The sequence below is a fragment of the Sus scrofa genome, chromosome 17 (assembly GCF_000003025.6).
Source record: "Sus scrofa isolate TJ Tabasco breed Duroc chromosome 17, Sscrofa11.1, whole genome shotgun sequence".
NCBI lineage: Eukaryota > Metazoa > Chordata > Mammalia > Artiodactyla > Suidae > Sus > Sus scrofa.
The window spans coordinates 39,862,253-39,880,793 of record NC_010459.5 but is presented as its reverse complement, the minus strand read 5'-3'; the positions used below and the strand labels follow the sequence as shown (position 1 = coordinate 39,880,793).

Below are 18,541 nucleotides of genomic sequence, written 5' to 3'. Positions count from 1 at the left end.
CAGTGTGAAAGAGGCAGGGAAAACTGACCAGCGGTTTTCTGGATGATCACTCCACACAGCAGACACTGACAGAACAAGTAGAGACTGATCATTCCTTAGCTTTTTTCCTCCAAAGCACTTTCCTCACCTGGAACTAGGGCTCAAAGAGGTCCATTACTCAAAATCACATGGTACGTCTCCCCAAACCTAACCCAGAATGACCTTGGCCTGCACCTCAGCTTCCAGATTAATGGCCTGGGGCTCATGCCCCCACTGCCAAGTGTGGAAGGTGGTCAGGGCGAGCGTGGGGTTGTAGGGGAGGAAAGCAGGGCTGGCGTCGGCCATGTCAAGGGTCTAGGTCTCTTCATCAGAGCTGGCGGATGACATCTGCTGCCTCCTCAAGGAACCCTGTGCCCTGCAGAAGGCCAGCCCACTCCCTGGCAAGGCCATACCCCTACCCGTGACTGTGCAGACGACACCACTCAATTGGAAAGAGCTGGACAGGTGAGGAGCCCCTGGAACATGAAGGTGGAACAGAGGAGACTTAGAAGAACCCACCCCTGAGAACCTAGAATGGGCTTGTCACCTTCAGAGACACCTGGGAGCCAAGGAGCACTGAGTAACCTTACAGAGGCCAGCCCAGGTTTAGCAGGTCTGCAGGGGGGCTAGCAGGGAGGCACAGGTGGGTATGGATATAGGGCATGCCTGGGGCCTGAGGTGGCCTGGATGGAAGGTCAGATGAGATGAGGCAAAGAGCACCAACCTGAATGAAGCCCAGCAGGGGCCAAGCTGACAGGGAACCAGTTTTCCAGAAGGTTCTGGGAACCGGGAACTGTGTCATAAGTGCAGGGAGGAGGATGAGGCTCCCTGACCCAACTCTTTTCTCCTCTCCACAGCTCTTTCCTGTTCTCTGAAGCATCTGCCACAGGGGAGGAGTCTCTCCTCAGTGAGGGGCTCCGGGAGGCCCTTAGCTCCTACATCAGCCTGACTGATGACATCTCCTTGGATGATGCCAAGGTCCAAAGCAGAGGCCGAAAGGGGAACCAAGGCTGCAGCACCTAGAACCCCAACTCAGCTCAGCCTGACAGCACCCCAGAGGCAAGGCTGCACAGAGTGAGGGAAGGGCTGGGATACAGAGGCACATCCAGGGTCCCACCTGCATCCTCTGTTCCTTCCTCTCTCAGCCGTAAGAAGTCACTGAACCTCCTCCCAGTGCCATGACCCCACCTACAACCTCTAGTTCAAGTACAGACCAGCTGAGAACAGGGCCAGGACTCCAAAAAGAGAATAAATGTTGCCTGGGATCTGACCCAGTCAGTTCTTGAATTTGGGATTTCCAGTACCATCTTGCGCCCCTTGCCTGTCAAGTGCCATTCTAGATCCCCACAGCCCTGACCACGAGATAGAGAACCACCACTAACATCAAGGAGAAAAAATCACTTAAAACTTTCCAGTCTCACTCAGAATGCCACCACACCTTAGAAGGTAGACCTACAGCCTAGAAGGGACAGAAAGCAGAGGGGATGGCTGGCTTACCACAGCAGTAGGACCTGGACTGTCCAGCTTCCACCTGACCACCAGAGCAAAGAATAGGACCTCTGACAGTCCAGATCCTCCATGTCCCCACTAAGTTTCTTCTCTCGACAGTCCTAGCACTCAGATCTCTTTCACGTGAACCTGGCTAAGCTTTCCTAGGTACAACAACCTTGCCATCTTGTGGCCGAGATGCCAAATGAAATTGAGCCTAGCCTGCTGCAGTAAGATCAGCCATATCACTCACTGCTGGGCAGGGGTATCAGGGCATCAGAAGGTAGTCAGCCTCTCTCCAGAGAGTCAAGGCCACAGATTATACCAACTCCAGCCCTTGATATCCCATCTGCCCACTAAGGGAAAGCAGCCCGGCTGGAGCTGCTAAGGAAGCAGGGAGAGGAGGAAGAGGAGGGGGATGGAAGGATACCACCTCTATTGTTCCTATTGGCTTCTGGGCCTAGAGGTGAGGGAGGAAAAGGCTTTACCAGGTATTATCAACAGGGTCTCAAAGATCTGATTTGTTAAAGTATCTGAAAACATCCTACAATGGAAACTTATTAGATGCTGCTTGTACTGTGCTATGAACCATGTACATACTGCCACACTGTTTTCAGAAGACTGGAAACGCCAATGATTGATAGTTTAAAAACTGTACACCTGATGGAGAAGAAAGACAATTTAATGTTTCATCCAGATCCAGAGATGCATCAAATTAAAGGACAGCTCCAATCGGCAAATAGGTGTTTCATGATGGTATCCAAGAAGAAACGGTTGGTGATGGACAATTCAGAAATGCTTCTCCAAAAGGTGGATGTTTCTTTAAAAAGTTTCAGGTCACAACCCCTGCAGAAAACACTGACGCCCAACACTGATTTCTCAGTCCAGGAAACATGAGTCTTCCAGGTTCCACATGGCTGGGGTGCCCCTAACAATCATGTTTCTGTGCTGTAACTAAGAGGGTCTTTCGGACCAGACAGGGAGCAGGTGGGGGCTGTACCGTCAGTCATAGTGGATGGCAGTGTAAAAGATGATCCAAATGACCTAGAGAGGAAACAGGCAATGTTCAGAGGTACCCTCAGCAACAGGGTCGACACTGACTCCTAATCCACAAAACAAAAATGTTCTAAGACTGGGTGCCACAGCGGGCTTCCCAATGCATAATCTGCCTGAGGGCTTACATAATTTCACCGAAATCAAGCTGTCTCTAATACAGCCAAGGACCCCCTTCCTATGCACCTAAAGGGACACTAAAAAAGTCTCTCTCCCTGCCAAACAGCAACCAGAGTGCAGGGGCTTAGAGGTACAGATGTGGAAATGATATAGGTAAGCAAACTGCTGCTACTGAGTGTCAGGATTATGGCAACAAATGTAAACACAAAACCACTGCCACACCCTGTCAGTTTCCTATCAAAGCAGAGGTTCTCAAACCTGGCTGTCCTTTGCAACATTGTGGGACCTTTAAAATATATGAATAGATGCCCACGCGCCTAGAGAAACCTCCCAGAGATTTTGACTTTACTGGTTTGGGCGAGGATCTATACCTTACAAAAATAACTGATACACAATCCATGTTCCATAAAGTTCAATCTTTTATTTACTTATTTATTTTTGTCTTTTTGCCTTTTCTAGGGCCGCTCCTGTGGCACATGGAGGTTCCCAGGCTAGGGGCTGAATTGGAGCTGTAGCCGCTGGCCAACGCCAGCAGCCACAGCAACTCGGGATCCGAGCCGCATCTGCAACCCACACCACGGCTCACGGTAACGCTGGATCCCCAACCCACTGAGCGAGGCCAGAGATCGAACCCAAAACCTCATGGTTCCTAGTCAGATTCGTTAACCACTGAGCCACGATGGGAACTCCAAAGAGGTTTTTAGTCTTCACAGAGCTGTGCAAACATTTTCGAGCATTTTCATCACCCTCAAAACAAAAGCTGTTCCCATTATCAGTTAACTCCCATTTCCCCTCCAGCCCTGACCACTAGCAACCACTAATCTGCTTTTTATCCATATAGAGTTGCCCATTCTGGACATTTCACATAAAAAGAATCACACAATATGTAGTCTTTTGTGTCTGGCTTCTTTCATTTGGCCTGTTTTCCAGGTTCATCCATGTTGTAGCATGTGCCAGTACTTTATGCCTCTTTATGGCCAGATTGTCTACTGTATGGGTATATAGCATTTCATCTAGCCATTCATCAGATGATGGTTGTTTACATTTTTGTGGCTATTATGAATAATTTTATGAATATATTTTTATTTTTATTATTTTTGGCTGCACCTACAGCACATGGAAGTTCCCAGGCCAGGCACTGAACCTGCACCATGGCTGTGACCCAAACCATCTGACAACAGCAGATCCTTAACTGGCTGAGTCACAATAGGAACTCCTCAACCCAGTTTTTTGTGTCTTTTTAGGGCCGCACTGCAGCCTATAGAGGTTCCCAGGCTAGGGGTCAATCAGAGCTGTAGCTGCTGGACTACACTGAAGCCATGGCAACGCAGGACCCAAACTACATCTGCGACCTACACCACAGCTCATGGCGACACCGATCCTTAAACCCACTGAGAAGGGACAGGGATCGAACCCATGTCCTCATGGATACTGGTTGGGTTTGTTACTGCTGAGCCGCAACAAGAACTCCTCCCAGTTTTTAATATGCAGCCAGAGTGTAAAAGCTGACAGTGAGCCCTGGATTTACACACCACAGGGAGACTACACAGTGTATCACACCACATCTTTTGGGACAATGTAACTAGAGAAAGGACATGCCCTCTAGCCTCAGGACTCTTAAAGAATGGCACCCAAATCACACAGTGTCACTCAAATCAAGTGTACTCCCCTTGAGTAACTGATATCTCATGAAATGACAAAACTTGCTGTAAAATTATCAGCTACACATACCATGAACAAGGCAAATGACGTCATAAACCCTTCTTTCGTGAGCTCCCATGTGCCACCATATTCTTCCTCATCTATCTGTAGGTAGTTGCTGAAGTAGAGGTACAGGACACCTGCATTGATCAGGCAGAATCTGGAGCAAGGGAGGACAAGCACCAAACATAAACCATAAGCGCAGAAGACCCACAACTCCCACCAACATGGTCCAGTCATGTCAGGACACTCACTGTTGCACAGAAAATGCCTAGGCCCTCAATGGAGCTGCCCACTTGGTTGTGTTAGAGACTTTAAAAAGGAGCAACTCTTTTTAGTTGATTAACAAACCAAAAAAAAAAGTTAAAGCACACACAGGTTCTCCAAGCCCCCTTGAAGTACGACAGAATGGCTGCTGAGGAATCCCAAACTGGACCAATACCTGACATCACCTCAAGGTGGCTCCAGCTGGGATGGGGGGTGGCCACGGGAAAAACACATGTTAAGTGGCTGCTTTACGGCCCAGTTGAGCAAGTGAGGGCCTGGTAAAGCAGCCCCCCGCCCCCATTATTCCCAATGGGAGACAAGTCCTGCATGTCCATTGACTGCTAAAGCACTTGAACTGAAATCAGAGGCTTATGAGCACCTCCGGGGAGGTCTCTGTCCCCTATCCTGTATGATTTAGCTGTGCAGGAATCAGAATACTGTGAACTCCTCTACTGACCTCTTGGTACTGTCATTGTGTAAAAGTAATATTCAAAAAGTGATTAAAACTTGATGATCTCTCCAGTTACAGCATCTGTTTAATGGGGGATTGTATGTCTTAGGCCGAATTCCTTCTGAAGGCTGCAGTGGAAAAATGCAAAGTGAACAGGTTCCTCCAAATGGGTGAAATGCAGGCTGGTGGAAGGCAGGGCAGGGCAGGGCAATGGTAATGAGCAGTGTTAATCAGTACACGAGGGGTGGGGGTGGTTACAGACCCCAAGGCTGTCTGAGAGAGAATGAGGCAGGGTGTGCATACAGCAAGTCTTGCTGGTGAGTTGTGAGAGTATGGGCTCTCCTCATGAGTGGAAGGAACAGGAGCTGGGAGACTGGTTTAGACCTGTTCCAGGACATAAGTACAAATAAAGTTTGAGGACAGGAATTGAGAAAATGGCTGAACGAGGAGGCAAGAGGCCCCAAAGTCTTCAGGCCTAAGGGCCTGGGAGAACAAGGGGTCTGATAACTGAAGCAGGGAGGCAGAAAGAACAGACGAGTTTTTCTTGGATTTCCCTCGAACTATAGTCCTTAGCTTGGCTATGTTATGGCCATATCCTTATCTTCTGCTAGAAATCTTGAGCCCCAGCCAATGTACTGAAACACAGGTTCAATCCCAGGCCTGGCATAGTGGGTTAATGATCCTGCGTTGCCACAGCTGTGGCTTAGGTGGTGACTCTGGCTTGGATCTGATCCCTGGACTGGGAGCTCCATGTGCTGTGGGGCGGCCAAAAAAGAGAACAAAAAAAAAAATCTGACCGCAACAGGTTCAATCCCTGGCCCAGAAACTTCCATACGCCACAGGTGCAGCCAAAGAAACCAAACCAACCAAACAAAAATCAGAGTTTTATCAAAATACTGGAGTTCCCATCCTGGCTCAGAGATTAATGAACCCAACCAGTATCCACAAGGATGTGGATTTGACCCCTGGCCTCACTCAATGGGTTAAGGATCTGGCGTTGCTGTGGCTCTGGTGTAGGCTGACAGCTCCAGCTCCAATTAGACCCATAGCCTGGGAACCTCCATATGCTGTGGCGCAGCTCTAAAAAGACAAAAAACAAACAATAATAATTTTATCAAAAAATGAATTGCTAACAAATACTGACTGGGGCTGAAAGGCTATACAACAGTGGTAATGTATGACTCTGTTTCCAAGAGTCAATGGGAATTCGTTTCAGCTTTTTAAAAATGTTCATGAGTTCCCGTTGTGGCGCGGTGGTCAACGAATCCGAATAGGAACCATGAGGTTGTGGGTTCAATCCCTGGCCTTGCTCAGTGGGTTAAGGATTCAGCGTTGCTGTGAGTTGTGGTGTAGGTTGCAGACGCGGCTCGGATCTCGTGTTGCTGTGGCTCTGGCGTAGGCCGGTGGCCGCAGCTCTGATTCAACCCCTAGCCTGGAAACCTCCATATGCCGAGGGAGCGGCTCTAGAAAAAGCAAAAAGACAAAAAAAGAAAGAAAAAAAGAAAAGAAAGAAAAAGAAAAAAAGAAAAGGCAAAAAGACAAAAAAAAAAAAAAAAAATGTTCACAAGCATTCACTGAACACCTATTAATCATGTGCCAAGCTCTATGAGAGACAGAGGCAAAAAGGGATGAAAAAAAACCCCTCTCCAATAATGCAAAACCTCAGCAGACAGAGCAGAACCATCACATTCAGTTCCCAGGCAAATTATAAAAAATGAGACCTCAGGAAATGGCTTTACCTTAACAGGCCCTAACTGGTGGCCACACCAAAAACAAAAAGAAGCCAAGTTGGGGTCCAGACAGAGGGCAGTGAAGGCAGGAAGGGGGAGGAGCACGGGAACTGAGGACCAGAGCAGTCCCGTCCTAAGCCCAGGCAGCTGGGTCAGACAGACGGAGGAGGGGGTGTGTGGAAAAATCAATGTCCTTGGATGATTTCCAAGAGCAAGGGAAAAGGCGCCAACCAAAGGAGGGAAGAGATTCATTTGGAAGGAAAGAAAATGGCTCTGGCAGGACAATGTGGGACGGAACCCTAGAAAACAGGCAGTCCTGCAAAAGTGGCACAATGGGTAAGCCACTCCAAGGTGAATTCACTCCAAACACCCCATTTCTTATTTTCTCAATAGCCATATTTTATCACTCTTACCAAAGCTAATCATATGACTGCAGTGAACCATTTATGAACTACCTCTGATGTACTAAGCCCTACATTTAGCAATTTACTTGCATCACCTCACTGAATTCATACATCAATCTCAAGAGGAAGGCACATCTTTACTGCCCCCATTTTAATGAAGAAACTGAGTCTCAGAAAGTAAGATCTGAAATTGGCAAAATTAGGTAGCTTGAAAGTGGCAGAGCTGGAACTTGAATCCAGAGTTTTTTAGTTTTTTTTTTTTAAAGTCTCTGGACAGTCTTACTCATCTGCCACAGTGCAAAGGATACAAGGCTAGCTCTAGTCTTTGCTGTACTATTCCTCCCAGATTGGGTGACCTTGGAGAAATCCCTTAAGAATCCTACCCGATAAGAAAGGTGCAGGGGGTCTGAAAAGTGACATCCTCTCCTAGGAAAGTGGCCTGGCGAAGACAAGAGACTCCCCTTTGTCTTTAGATTGCCTTCTGTGTTCTCTGGGATTTTCCTCTTGTCCTTTTTCTCACAGAACACTCATATGGGGTGACCAACAGTCTAAAAATGTATCTATATAGCACTTCCACCCTGGGAAGACCTCGATGAATCCCAGGTCCTGCCTGCATCTCATCATCCTCAATGAGGCCTCATCCTATATCCACTCTGTCAAGTCAGGCAGAGGATAAACCCTTACTGGTTTCCTTGGACAAATGCTCTGTTCAGTATCATACATCAAAAACCTTTTTAGTTAGGAGAGGGAGCTGTACATTCCTTTTGGGTTATCTTTTGAGAAAACAAGCAACTCAAATGAGTTTGAAACTATTTCACCCTTTTCACCCCAGAGTAAGGGTATAGTAAGAGGTGACCAAGGTTAAAACAATCTATGTGCTTTTCCATGGGTGAGTATGGGTTTGTATTCCCTGCATGAAAAGAGAAAAGGCCAGAGGCATGCTTATTCATTTCCACCATAACTTGCCCACAGTTCCTATCTTAAGACAACCCCCACAAATCCTTTTTTTTGGGCTATGGTTGTGGCACATGGAAGTTCCTGGGCCTGAGATCAAACCCACACCACTGCAGCAACCCAAGCTGCTGCAGTGACAACATTGGATCCTTAACCCACTACACCACAAGGGAACCCCCCCAAAAATCCTTTTAATTCAACCTTGTGGTTATGCAGACTCACTTTCAGTGGCTTGTTAACAAATGGAGCTGTGACCAGGGGCTAGTGTCAACTGTGCCACAGGAGCACAATAAAAGATGGGAGGGCTCAATCGTCTACTTTTTCACTGCCTTTAAAGTGTAGGAACCTGGAGTTCCTGCTGTGGTGTAGTGGGTTAAGGATCCAGCTTGTCTCTGTGGAGGTGCCAGTTGGATCCCCAGCCTGGCACAGTAGGTTAAGGATCTAGCATTGACCCAGCTGTAGCGTAGGTCATAGATTCAGCTCAGATTTGATCCCTGACCTGGTGTGGCCCCAAAAGAATGAATGAATTAATTAATGAAGTGTACAGTTTGGTGGTTTAAAAAAACAAACAAAAAAAACCATGTAAGGACCTAAAACAACTTCTGACAAAGCAAAGATTCAGGACACCCTGCACAGCGCACGAAGGAGCGGTCATCAAGTACCGAAGTTCGTCCACTTTCCAAACTTCCAGACACAAAAATTATGCCAGAACTAGATGCCGGTTACCAACAAACAATACGGCAACCTCCTGCACGCGGTCACTATGGACCCACGAATCAATGAACTAGCCCAGATCTTTTTTCTGGCTGCGCCTGCAGTATGTGGAAATTCCCAGGCTAGAGATCAAACCCATGCCACAGCAGTGACACAAGCTGCTGCAGTGACAATGCCAGATCCTTAACCCACTGCACAAGAGAACTCCTATCCCACATCTTAAAACATGCCTGACCTAAGACGCACCCAAGCCCACTGAACTGAGGAGGGGTGCATCAGACTCAGACCCCGAAGTGCCACCATGGGGCCAGTTTTTTGCTTTAGTCATCACACACACACACACAGACACAGTAACTAAAAACAGAAATCAAATCCTCCAAAGTAGCAACTGCCTTTCCTATAAAAAGAAAATATCTCTCTGAAAAGAAATGATACCATGCAAGATACCCAAGACTTACCCTGCTATTCCCAAGAAACCTCGCAAGGGTAGCACTCCCCAAATGACACCTAGGACCACAGCAATGATCTGTCGGAACCAGTAGATCACATCTAAAAATTCATCCTGCAGAAAAGAAAGAGAATGCGTGCATTATCTGAGGTGGGCGCCATAGACGGCCTCTTGCTAAATGCATCTTCCAGGGAAATTTTTCCTAAAAGCAATGGTATATGGGTCTCGAATCTCCACATCTTTTTTTTTGGTCTTTTGTTGTTGTTGTTGTTGCTATTTCTTGGGCCGCTCCTGCGGAGGTTCCCAGGCTAGGGGTTGAATCGGAGCTGTAGCCACCAGCCTACACCAGAGCCACAGCAACTAGGGATCCGAGCCGCGTCTGCAACCTACACCACAGCTCACAGCAACGCCGGATCGTTAACCCACTGAGCAAGGGCAGGGACTGAACCCGCAACCTCATGGTTCCTAGTCGGATTCGTTAACCACTGCGCCACGACGGGAACTCCTCCACATCTTTTTATACTAAAATGTAGTTTAAAAAAAAAAAAAGATATATTGGACTTCCCTTGTGGCTCACCAGGTTAAGGATCCAGCATTGTCACTGCAGTGGCTCAGGTAACTGCTGTGGCAAGGGTTCAATCCCTGGCACAGGAATTTTCACATGCCATGGGCACAAACAATCAAAAATGACATATATTTAGTTACCCTAAGTGATGGCTTCCAGGGCATGTGCTCTGAATAAAAATTTTAGAAAAATCATTTATCCTTTTTTAGAAGCTGTAAAAATGAAAGTGTGATAGTAACTGAGCTACCCGTCATAAATAACTCTTATTATGTCACCTGGGGAGACCTGGACAGACTCCACAGGCAGAAGGGTTAACTGTTAACCAATTCAGCATCACCTTCCCACAAACTACATTCTGAGTAAGTCACAAAGAAGAGAACAGATTAGAAACAAAAGTGCTGGAAGCAGGTCTAATTTTTTAAAAAAATTTTAAGTTTTTTTTTGTTTGTTTGTTTTTTACTTTTTAGGGCTGCACCCATGGCATTTGGAAGTTTCCAGGCTAGGGGTCTAATTAGAGCTACACCCGCTGGCCTACACCACAGCTCACAGAAATGCCAGATCCAGGACCCACTGAGCGAGGCTAGGGATCAAACCCAAGTCCTCATAGAAACTTGATGGATTCACTTCCTCTGAGCCACAAAAGTAACTCCAGCATATCTAATTTTTTATGTAAGAACATGGAAGTCTCAGGCTTCTGACCTGCCCTAGACTGCAGAAATGTGTCCTTATACAAAGAAAGAAAGAAATGACACAGCAAAGTAGAAAGTTTTTACAGAGAGCTCAGCAGACTGGGGACAGGAAGAGGGACCTTCAGGAAGTGCCTCCCAACCCTGCCCCTCTTCCAGAAATACCTACCTCTGCAGTCCAAAAAAACTAGGGAAAGAATGCAAACACAACATTCTTTTCAGGATAATGGGAATCAAGTTGTTTCTGATGGTTCCTTCTACACCAGGGAGCAGAGCTGGGGAAGTGTTTACACTCAGATCTTACGAATGTATTTGATCAGTAAAGACATTGCGAAGTCTCCCAAACATTTCTCACATACATGCGGTGGTTTCTCCTCCACCCTCCCTCCCTCTCTCTCACAAACACACTCAACCCCTGAAAGCTCTCAGTCTCCCCTCTCAACTCTTCACCCTTATTTAAGTGGACGGTTTTTTCAGTAAGCAGTGGCAGCTCCTCTTTAGTACGCTTCACTGTGCTAAAGCTGTAAGGCACCACAGCACCCCATCTCAGTTGTTCTGAGACGTGAATGAGATGATGCAGAGTGCGCCTGACACACAGCAAGTATTCAGTAGAAGTCTGTTACTGTTCGTGCTAACGACGGTAGCAAGTAGTTAATTTGGAGAAGATAAGTCACTTACTCAAGATCCTACTGGGAGTAAAATGCGGAGATCTAATCGAACTCAGCTCATTCCCACTGCTCAGGCACACGACCTGCCCGAGGAGGTGGGACCGGGGGCAACTCCTCCGGCCCCTCCTTGCTGACCCAGCAGACTTCACCCTTAGATCACTCCGTGGTGAGCCCGGAGCCCAGCCGTCAGGCTCGGGTCCGCCAAGTTCGACCAGACACCCTTGGGCCACATGCCCCACCACTCTACTGCGTCCGGACCGGGCAGGTGCAGGCTCGGGCCTGTCCATTCGTCCCCGAGTCCCAGCTGACTATTCGAACGTGCGCCCTCGCCAGGCCCCACCGCACCTTGTCCTCCCAGGCCGCGTCGCTCCGCAGCACTTTGCTCCAGACAGAGACTTTGAGGGCCCCGTTGGCCAGCTGCGGCTGAGGCGGCTCCTCCTTCCGCCGCCCGCCGCTCATCCTCCCGTCGCGCCGCCCGGGCCGGGCCTGGGGCGCGCGGGCCGATCTAAAAGGGGTCGGGGTCTGGAGTCACGGGTCACGGGGCGCCGGGCGGTGGTGGTGGCACTCAGCGGACGTGTTCGGCGGCGCGCCTGCGGCTGCCCGCACCTAACCAGGCAGCCCGGCTCTGCTCTCTCGGCCGAGACCAGGAGGTCGGTGGGCGGAGCAACGCAGCACCGCGCGTCCTCCCGCCGACGTGCCCACGCAGCCAATACACGGCCGCGCAGCCGTAGAGCGAAAGAGGAGGGGCTATCGCTTCGGCGCAAGCGCCCTACGCGCGGCAGTCATGACAAATTTCCGCCAGCAGCGCGGTAGAGGGAGAAGGAAGGGACACTCTTGGTGGGGACGGCGACACGAGCGCAAGGAGGCGCTATGGAGACGGAGGAATGGCGTCTGAGGCGAAAGCGGAGATTGGACATGAGGCTCACCCAATCCACTTTAGCTTGACCCCAGGAGCAGCAGGACAGAACGCAGCCCTTCATTCCCCAAGGCGCTTTTTAAAGCCCAAACCTTGCTTCCCTGGAGCCACAAATTGCTTTTCTGGATTTAAGCCCTTGCTTTTTTTCCCTCCTAACCGTGCAAGTCCTATAGGACTTTGTTCGGGAAGTTAACTCAGAAATTTTTCTGTAATAAGTTGGGGTCTCCTCATGCCTAGCACCCTCTTTTGGACCGTCTTTTGGCAAATGTATGCCTTGAGATCCAAAGAGGGGAAATGATTTTCTGAAACTGTGTATAGCATGTTGGAACCAGCTGCAGAGGAGCAAGTGGAAAGAGTATTTTATTAGGTATCAGCATATTTGAGTATTCATCTACTGTGTCCTCGCTATGGACTTGGTTAGATGTTCACAAAGTGTTTTTCTGGAGCAGCAGCAGCTGCATCGCCTGGGAACTTGATTAGAGATTCAAATTATCAGACCTCAGAGTTCCCGTCTTGGCTCAGCGGGTTAAGAACCCTACCAGTGCCTAGAAGGATGTGAGTTGGATTCTTGGCCTCGCGCTGTGGGTTGAAGGTCCGTCCTTGCTGCAAATTCAGGCATAGGTCACAGATGTGGCTCGGATTCAGTGTGACTGTGGCTGTGGCCGGCTTCTGCAGCTCTGATTCAACCCCTAACCCAGGAACTTCCATATGCTGTGGGTGCAGCCCAAAATGAAGGAAAACAAAACAAAGCAAAACATTCTCAGACTCCATCCCGGACCTACTAATTGGAAATTCTGGGGCAGAGTGCACAATCGGCATTTCAATAAGTCCACCAGGTGGTGCCATGCTTGCTGTGCTGTGTAACAAGGCACTTCATTCCAGTGAGGTGGGTATATAGAATCAAAGTAACTTGCTCAACTAATATCTGGGTCTGTCTGACTTCAAAATCTGCACATGTACCCTTTTTGTGGTTTTTTGTTTATTTCTTTTTAGGGCCAGACCCGCAGCATTTGGAAGTTTGAGGGCCAGGGATTGAAACTGAACTGCAGCTGCGACTTGAGCTTCAGCTGTGGCAAAGGACAGATCCTTTAACCCACTGTGCTGGACCAGGAATCAAACTTGAACCTCTGCAGCGACCCTAGCCACTGCAGTGGGATTCTTAACTCACTGCATCACAGCGGGAACTCTAAAATCTGCATTCTCAACCTTAGATTTTTTTTTTTTTTTTTTTCTTTTTAGGGCTGCACCCAAGGCATATGGAGGTTCCCAGGCTGGGGGTTGAGTAGGAGCTACAGCTGCCAGCCTACACCACAGCAACTTGGGATCTGAGCCTCATCTGCACCCTGCACCATGCTGGATCCTTTACCCACTTAGCAAGGCCAGGGATCGAACCCGAAACCTCATGGTTTCCAGTCCAATTCGTTTCTGCTGCACCGCAACGGGAACTCTTGTTTTGTTTTATTTTATTTTATTTTATTTTTAGGCTTTAAGTCTTAAAGAATATCACTAAGGTCAGGACATCCTTTGCATACCTGTCAACATTCACACGTAGTTCTCCACCTTGGGTAAACAACAGAATCTCCTAGGAAGCTTTTTCAGAATAAGCTGTTGTTTTCTACCACAACCCAATCCTAAGATCCTGTTTCAATAGAATGGAGCTGGATCCCAAAGATGATACACACTGCAACAGACGCTACTCTGTCTGGACCTGGTAGGACAGCCATACACCTGATATGGGTACACAACTTTAGCCTAACTTTCGCATGGATCTTGTTCTTATCAGCCCTCCACCTTCTGAACCAGTTTCCCTCATATGCAAAACTATAGTAAAGCCTAACCAGCTCACCCCAGTTTGGATGCGCACCATTGGTGTAAAACCTATTTTACAAAAAACAAAAGCCACGTACCTGTTTTACAGACTCCCTGCTGGCATGCAGTGTTGGAGACAGACTGATCATTCTATCATAGAATATTGGAAGAATACTTAGCCTGGGTCAAAGACAGAAAAGGTAAGTTTTTTAGTCTGCTAAAAACTCATACAAGTGAGATCCGGTGGTAAAAGTTTGTAACAGGGAATCTGATCTGGGGGAATAGGGAAGACTGAACTCTGAGGGGAAGAGTAGGAGTTAAGAAGAGGAAGGGATGGAGTTTGCATCATAGCGCAGCAGAAATGAATCCAACTAGGAACCATGAGGTTGAGGGTTCGATTCCTGGCCTTGCTCCATGGGTTAAGGAACTGGCGTTGCTGTGAGCTGTGGTGTAGGTCGAAGATACGGCTTGGATCCGGCGTTGCTGTGCCTCTGACATAGGCTAGCAGCTACAGCTCCAATTCGACCCCTAGCCTGGGAACCTCCATATGCCAAGGGTGTGGCCCTAAAAAGACAAAAAGAAAAAAAAAAAGAAGAGAAAGGAAGTTCCCATTGTGGTTCAGCAATGATGAACCCAACTAGAATCCATGAGGATATAGGTTCGATCCCTGGCCTTGCTCCATGGGTTAAGGAACTGGCGTTGCTGTGGTATAGGTCACAGATGAGGCTTGGATCCCAAGTTGCTGTGGCTATGGTGCAGGCTGGCTGCTGTAGCTCTGATTCAACCCCTAGCCTGGGAACTTCTGTATGCTGAGGACACTCCCCTAAAAGGAAAAAAAAAAAGAGGAAGAAGGAGGGGAAGGGAAGAGAGCATTAGAGGAGATGAAACCATATCAGTTAATGGTGAGGAATAAAGCCACAAGTTGGGGAAGGAGGGGGGAAATCATGTTGAATAATGTTTTTACAGTTTTGTTGAAAAATAATTGATGTACATCACTGTGTAAGTTTAAAGTCTACAGCAAGATGGTTTGATTTACATATATCATGCAATGATTACCCTAGTAGGATCAGCTAACATCCATCTTCTCAGGTAGAGACAGTAAAAATGAAAGAAGAATATTAAAAAGGAAAAAAATTCTCCTGTGATAAGAATGCTTAGATTTACTCTGTCCTAGGAGTTCCCGTCGTGCCGCAGTGGTTAACGAATCCAACTAGGAGCCGTGAGGTTGTGAATTTGGTCCCTGGCCTTGCTCAGTGGGTTAAGGATCCCACGTTGCCATGAGCTGTGGTGTAGTTTGCAGATGCGGCTCGAATCCTGCATTGCTGTGGCTCTGGCGTAGGCCGGCGTCTACAGCTCCAATTAGACCCCTAGCCTGGGAACCTCCATATGCCGCGGGAGCGGCCCTAGAAAAGGCAAAAAGACCAAAAAAAAAAAAGATCTACTCTGTCCCAAATATTGTATGGCAGTATTATATAATTATCGTGTTATATGTTACATACCTAGTACTTATTTATTTTATGATGGAAGTTTGTATCTTTTGACCACCTTTCTCCATCTCCCTCTTCCTCTCCCCTCTGCCTCTACAAGTCTGATCTGTTTTTCTATGAGTTCCAAAGAAAGAGTCTACATACAAGTGAGATCATACAGTATTTGTTTTTGTCTGATTTATTTCACTTAGCATAATGCCTTCAGGGTCCATCTATACTGTTGAAAATGGTAGAGTGTTCTCTTTTTTATGGCTGAATGATATTCATGTGTGCGTGTGTTTGTGTATATGTATCTCACAACTTCTTTAACCATTCATCCATTGATGGACGCTTGGGTTGTTTACATGTCTTGGCTATTGTGCATAATGCTGCTATGAACATGGGGGTCAGATATCTTTTTTTTTTCTTTTTCTTTTCAAGTTAGTATTTTCATTTCCTTTGGGTATATTCTCAGAAGTGGAATTGTTGGATCATATGGTAGTTCTATTTTTTAGTTTTTTCAGAATCCTCTATACTGTTTCCATAGTGACTGTACAATCCCAACAGAGCACAAGGATTCCCTTTGCTCCACATCCACACCAGTATTTTATTATTCCATGTCTTCTTTGATATGGTCATGGAGAATTTGTTTTTATCTCAAGGATACAGGAAGCCCCAGAAAGGATTTGAGCAGGGAACACTTCATGTTTCAGGTTTGCATCTTGGCAAGATCACCGTGCTGACTGCTATTTGGAGGACTAGATCAGAATGGGAGACTAATTTAAAGGCTGTTAAAATTATCCAGGTGAGGAGTTCCCATTGTGGCTCAGCAGCTTAAGAACACGACTAGTATCCATGAGGATATGGGTTCGATCCCTGGCCTCACTCAGTGGGTTAAGGATCCAGTGTTGCCATGAGCTATGATCTAGGTCAAAGACATGGCTCAAATCTGGCATTGCTGTTGCTGTGGTGGTAGGTTGGCAGCTGAAACTCCCCTTTGACCCCTAGCCTGGAAACTTCCATATGCCACATGTAGGTGCAGCCCTGAAAAGAAAAAAAAGGTTATCCAGATGAAATTTGATGGGGGCACTAAAGATGGAGAAAAGAGGAATAAAACTGAGTTAATTCTTTTTTAAAACTTAAAAAAGTAATTTTAATTTCTATAAAATATACAAACAAAATTAACTCTTTTAAGTGTATAGTTCTGTGAAACAGTGAAGTACATTTACTTTGGCCATCACTGCTATCCGTTTTCAGAAGCCTTTCATCTTACAAAGCTGAAACTTGGTACCCATCAAACTATTAACTCCCCATTCTGCTCTGCCCTTAGCACCTGGAAATCACCATTTTACTTTCTGTCTCTGAATTTGACTAAGTACCTCATAAGAATGTAATCACAGTGTCTTTTTCTAATTGGTTTATTTCACTTAGCATACCATCTTCAAGGTTCATCTGTCATAGCATGTCAGAATTTCCTTCCTTTTTAAGGCTGAATAATAACTTTGTTAAATGCCACAGTATATATATTTTATTTACCCATTCATCTGTTAAGGGACACTTGGGCTGCTTCTACCTTTTTACTATTGTAAATAATGCTACAGTGAACATGGGTGTACAGATATCTGTTCATGACCGTGCTTTCAATTCTTTTGGGTATATACCAAAAGTAGATAGAGTAGAATTGCTGGATTGTATGATAATACTTTTTTTAATCTTTTGAGGATCAGCCATACTGTTTTCCATAGTGGCTGCACCATTTTTACATTTCCACCAACAGTTCCACAGGCATTCCAATTTCACCACATCCTCATCAACACTTGTTTTCTGTCTTGCGGTGCTTTTTGTTGTTGTTCCCAGGCCAGGGATCAAACCCTTGCCACAGCAGTGACCCTAGTTGCAGCAGTGACAACATTGGATTCTTAACCCCCTGAGCCACTAGGGAAGTCATTTTTTTTTTTTAAATTTTGTTTTTTAAACAGCCAGCCTAATAGGTGTGAAGTGGTAGCTTATTGAGGTTTTGATTTGCATTTCCCTAATGATTAGTGATGTTGAGCATCTTTTCATATGCTTGTTTACCACTTGCATTTATCTCCTTTGGAAAAATGTCTATTCTAGACCTTTGCCCATTTTTGAGTCTAGGGTTTTGGGGTTTTTGGTTGTTGAATTTTAGGAGTTGTGTATATATTCTAGATACCAATCCCTTAACATGTTTGTAATTTGCAAGTATCTTCTTCCATTCTGTGGTTGCCGTTTTGTTGACAGTGTCCTTTGATACACACAAGTTTTAAATTTTAATGAAGTGCAATTCGTATCATTTTTTGTTGTTTCCTGTGCCTTTGGTGTCACATTCAAGTCATTCCCTAGTCCAGTGTCATCAAGTTTTTCTATGTTTTAAGTGTTTTATATTGTTAACTCTTATGTTTAGGTCTTTGAGTGTTGCCATGAGCTGTGGCGTAGGTTGCAGACCTGGCTCGGAATTTTATTCTTTTTGATGCTATCGTAAGAGGAATTGTTTTCTTTTTTTCTTTTTTTGGCCATGCCCATGCCATATGGAAGTTCCCAGGCCAGGATCAAACCCATGCCACAGCAGTGATCCAAGCTGCTGCAGTGACAATGATAGATCCTTAACCCTCAGTGCCACAAGAGAACTCCTAGAATGTTTTCTTAATTTCTTTTTCGGACAGTTCACTGTAGAAACAGAGTTGAGTTTTGTATCCTGCAACTTTGCTCAATCCACTTATTCAGCTGTCTTTTTTTTGTAGAACCTTAAGCACTTCCTATATATCCAATCATACTATCTGCATATAGATAACTTTATTTCTTACCCCCCAAAGAGTTCTCTATATGTCATGTTATATTTTGAAGCTCTGACCTTAACTTTGAGATTCATTAAGTTTGTGTTTACAAGGAAGGAGAGGGGGTTGTCACAGAAAGTTCTATTTGGAAGGGTGCTTAGAGGGTGCAGTTCAGCCCAAGGTCACACAGTGAAGTTGGGAGATTGAACAGGCATCTGAAACCTCATCTGCATTCCTCCTTCTAGCTTTCTAGGAGCAGACAAAGCCAAGCTGGCAGCGTGGAAAGCC

General features: G+C 46.4%; 2 protein-coding genes and 1 long non-coding RNA gene across 12 annotated transcripts in view; 2 read left to right on the top strand and 1 right to left on the bottom strand.

The window, feature by feature from the left end:
• Positions 1-5,169, top strand: part of SLA2 (Src like adaptor 2) — a 29,214-nt gene extending 24,045 nt beyond the window's left edge. For 3 of the 9 annotated variants that reach the window (XR_002340022.1, XM_021077889.1, XM_021077890.1), the window contains 2 exons: positions 351-483; positions 876-3,103. Coding sequence is in view for 8 of the 9 variants with exons in the window: in XM_021077889.1 (XP_020933548.1) it covers positions 351-483; positions 876-1,041 (299 nt within the window). In the remaining variant the exon portion in view is untranslated. Of the gene's footprint in view, positions 1-350 lie in introns of all 9 variants that reach the window. The other 6 variants (XM_021077896.1, XM_021077894.1, XM_021077895.1 and 3 more) reach the window with 3 other exon arrangements.
• On the bottom strand, positions 2,171-11,945 carry C17H20orf24 (chromosome 17 C20orf24 homolog). The gene is made up of 4 exons (XM_021077901.1): positions 11,613-11,945; positions 9,359-9,462; positions 4,411-4,540; positions 2,171-2,550 (listed from the first exon to the last, which is right to left on the bottom strand). The coding sequence occupies exons 1-4, from the start codon at positions 11,724-11,726 to the stop codon at positions 2,509-2,511; spliced, it is 390 nt and encodes a 129-aa protein (XP_020933560.1). The 5' UTR covers positions 11,727-11,945; the 3' UTR covers positions 2,171-2,508.
• LOC110257439 overlaps positions 12,014-18,541 on the top strand; it is a 21,993-nt gene continuing 15,465 nt past the window's right edge. For both annotated transcript variants that reach the window (XR_002340025.1, XR_002340024.1), the window contains exons 1-2: positions 12,014-13,069; positions 14,102-14,192. This is a non-coding gene — a long non-coding RNA (uncharacterized LOC110257439). The remainder of the gene's footprint in view (positions 13,070-14,101; positions 14,193-18,541) is intronic.

Excerpts from the sequence above, each read along its gene's own strand:
- C17H20orf24 (XM_021077901.1), bottom strand. The coding sequence starts at position 11,726 with ATGAGCGGCGGGCGGCGGAAGGAGGAGCCGCCTCAGCCGCAGCTGGCC. Across the intron at positions 9,463-11,612 it reads ACGCGGCCTGGGAGGACAAG|GATGAATTTTTAGATGTGAT; the intron begins GTGCGGTGGGGC and ends TCTTTTCTGCAG. Across the intron at positions 2,551-4,410 it reads CGTCATTTGCCTTGTTCATG|GTCATTTGGATCATCTTTTA; the intron begins GTATGTGTAGCT and ends TTTCCTCTCTAG.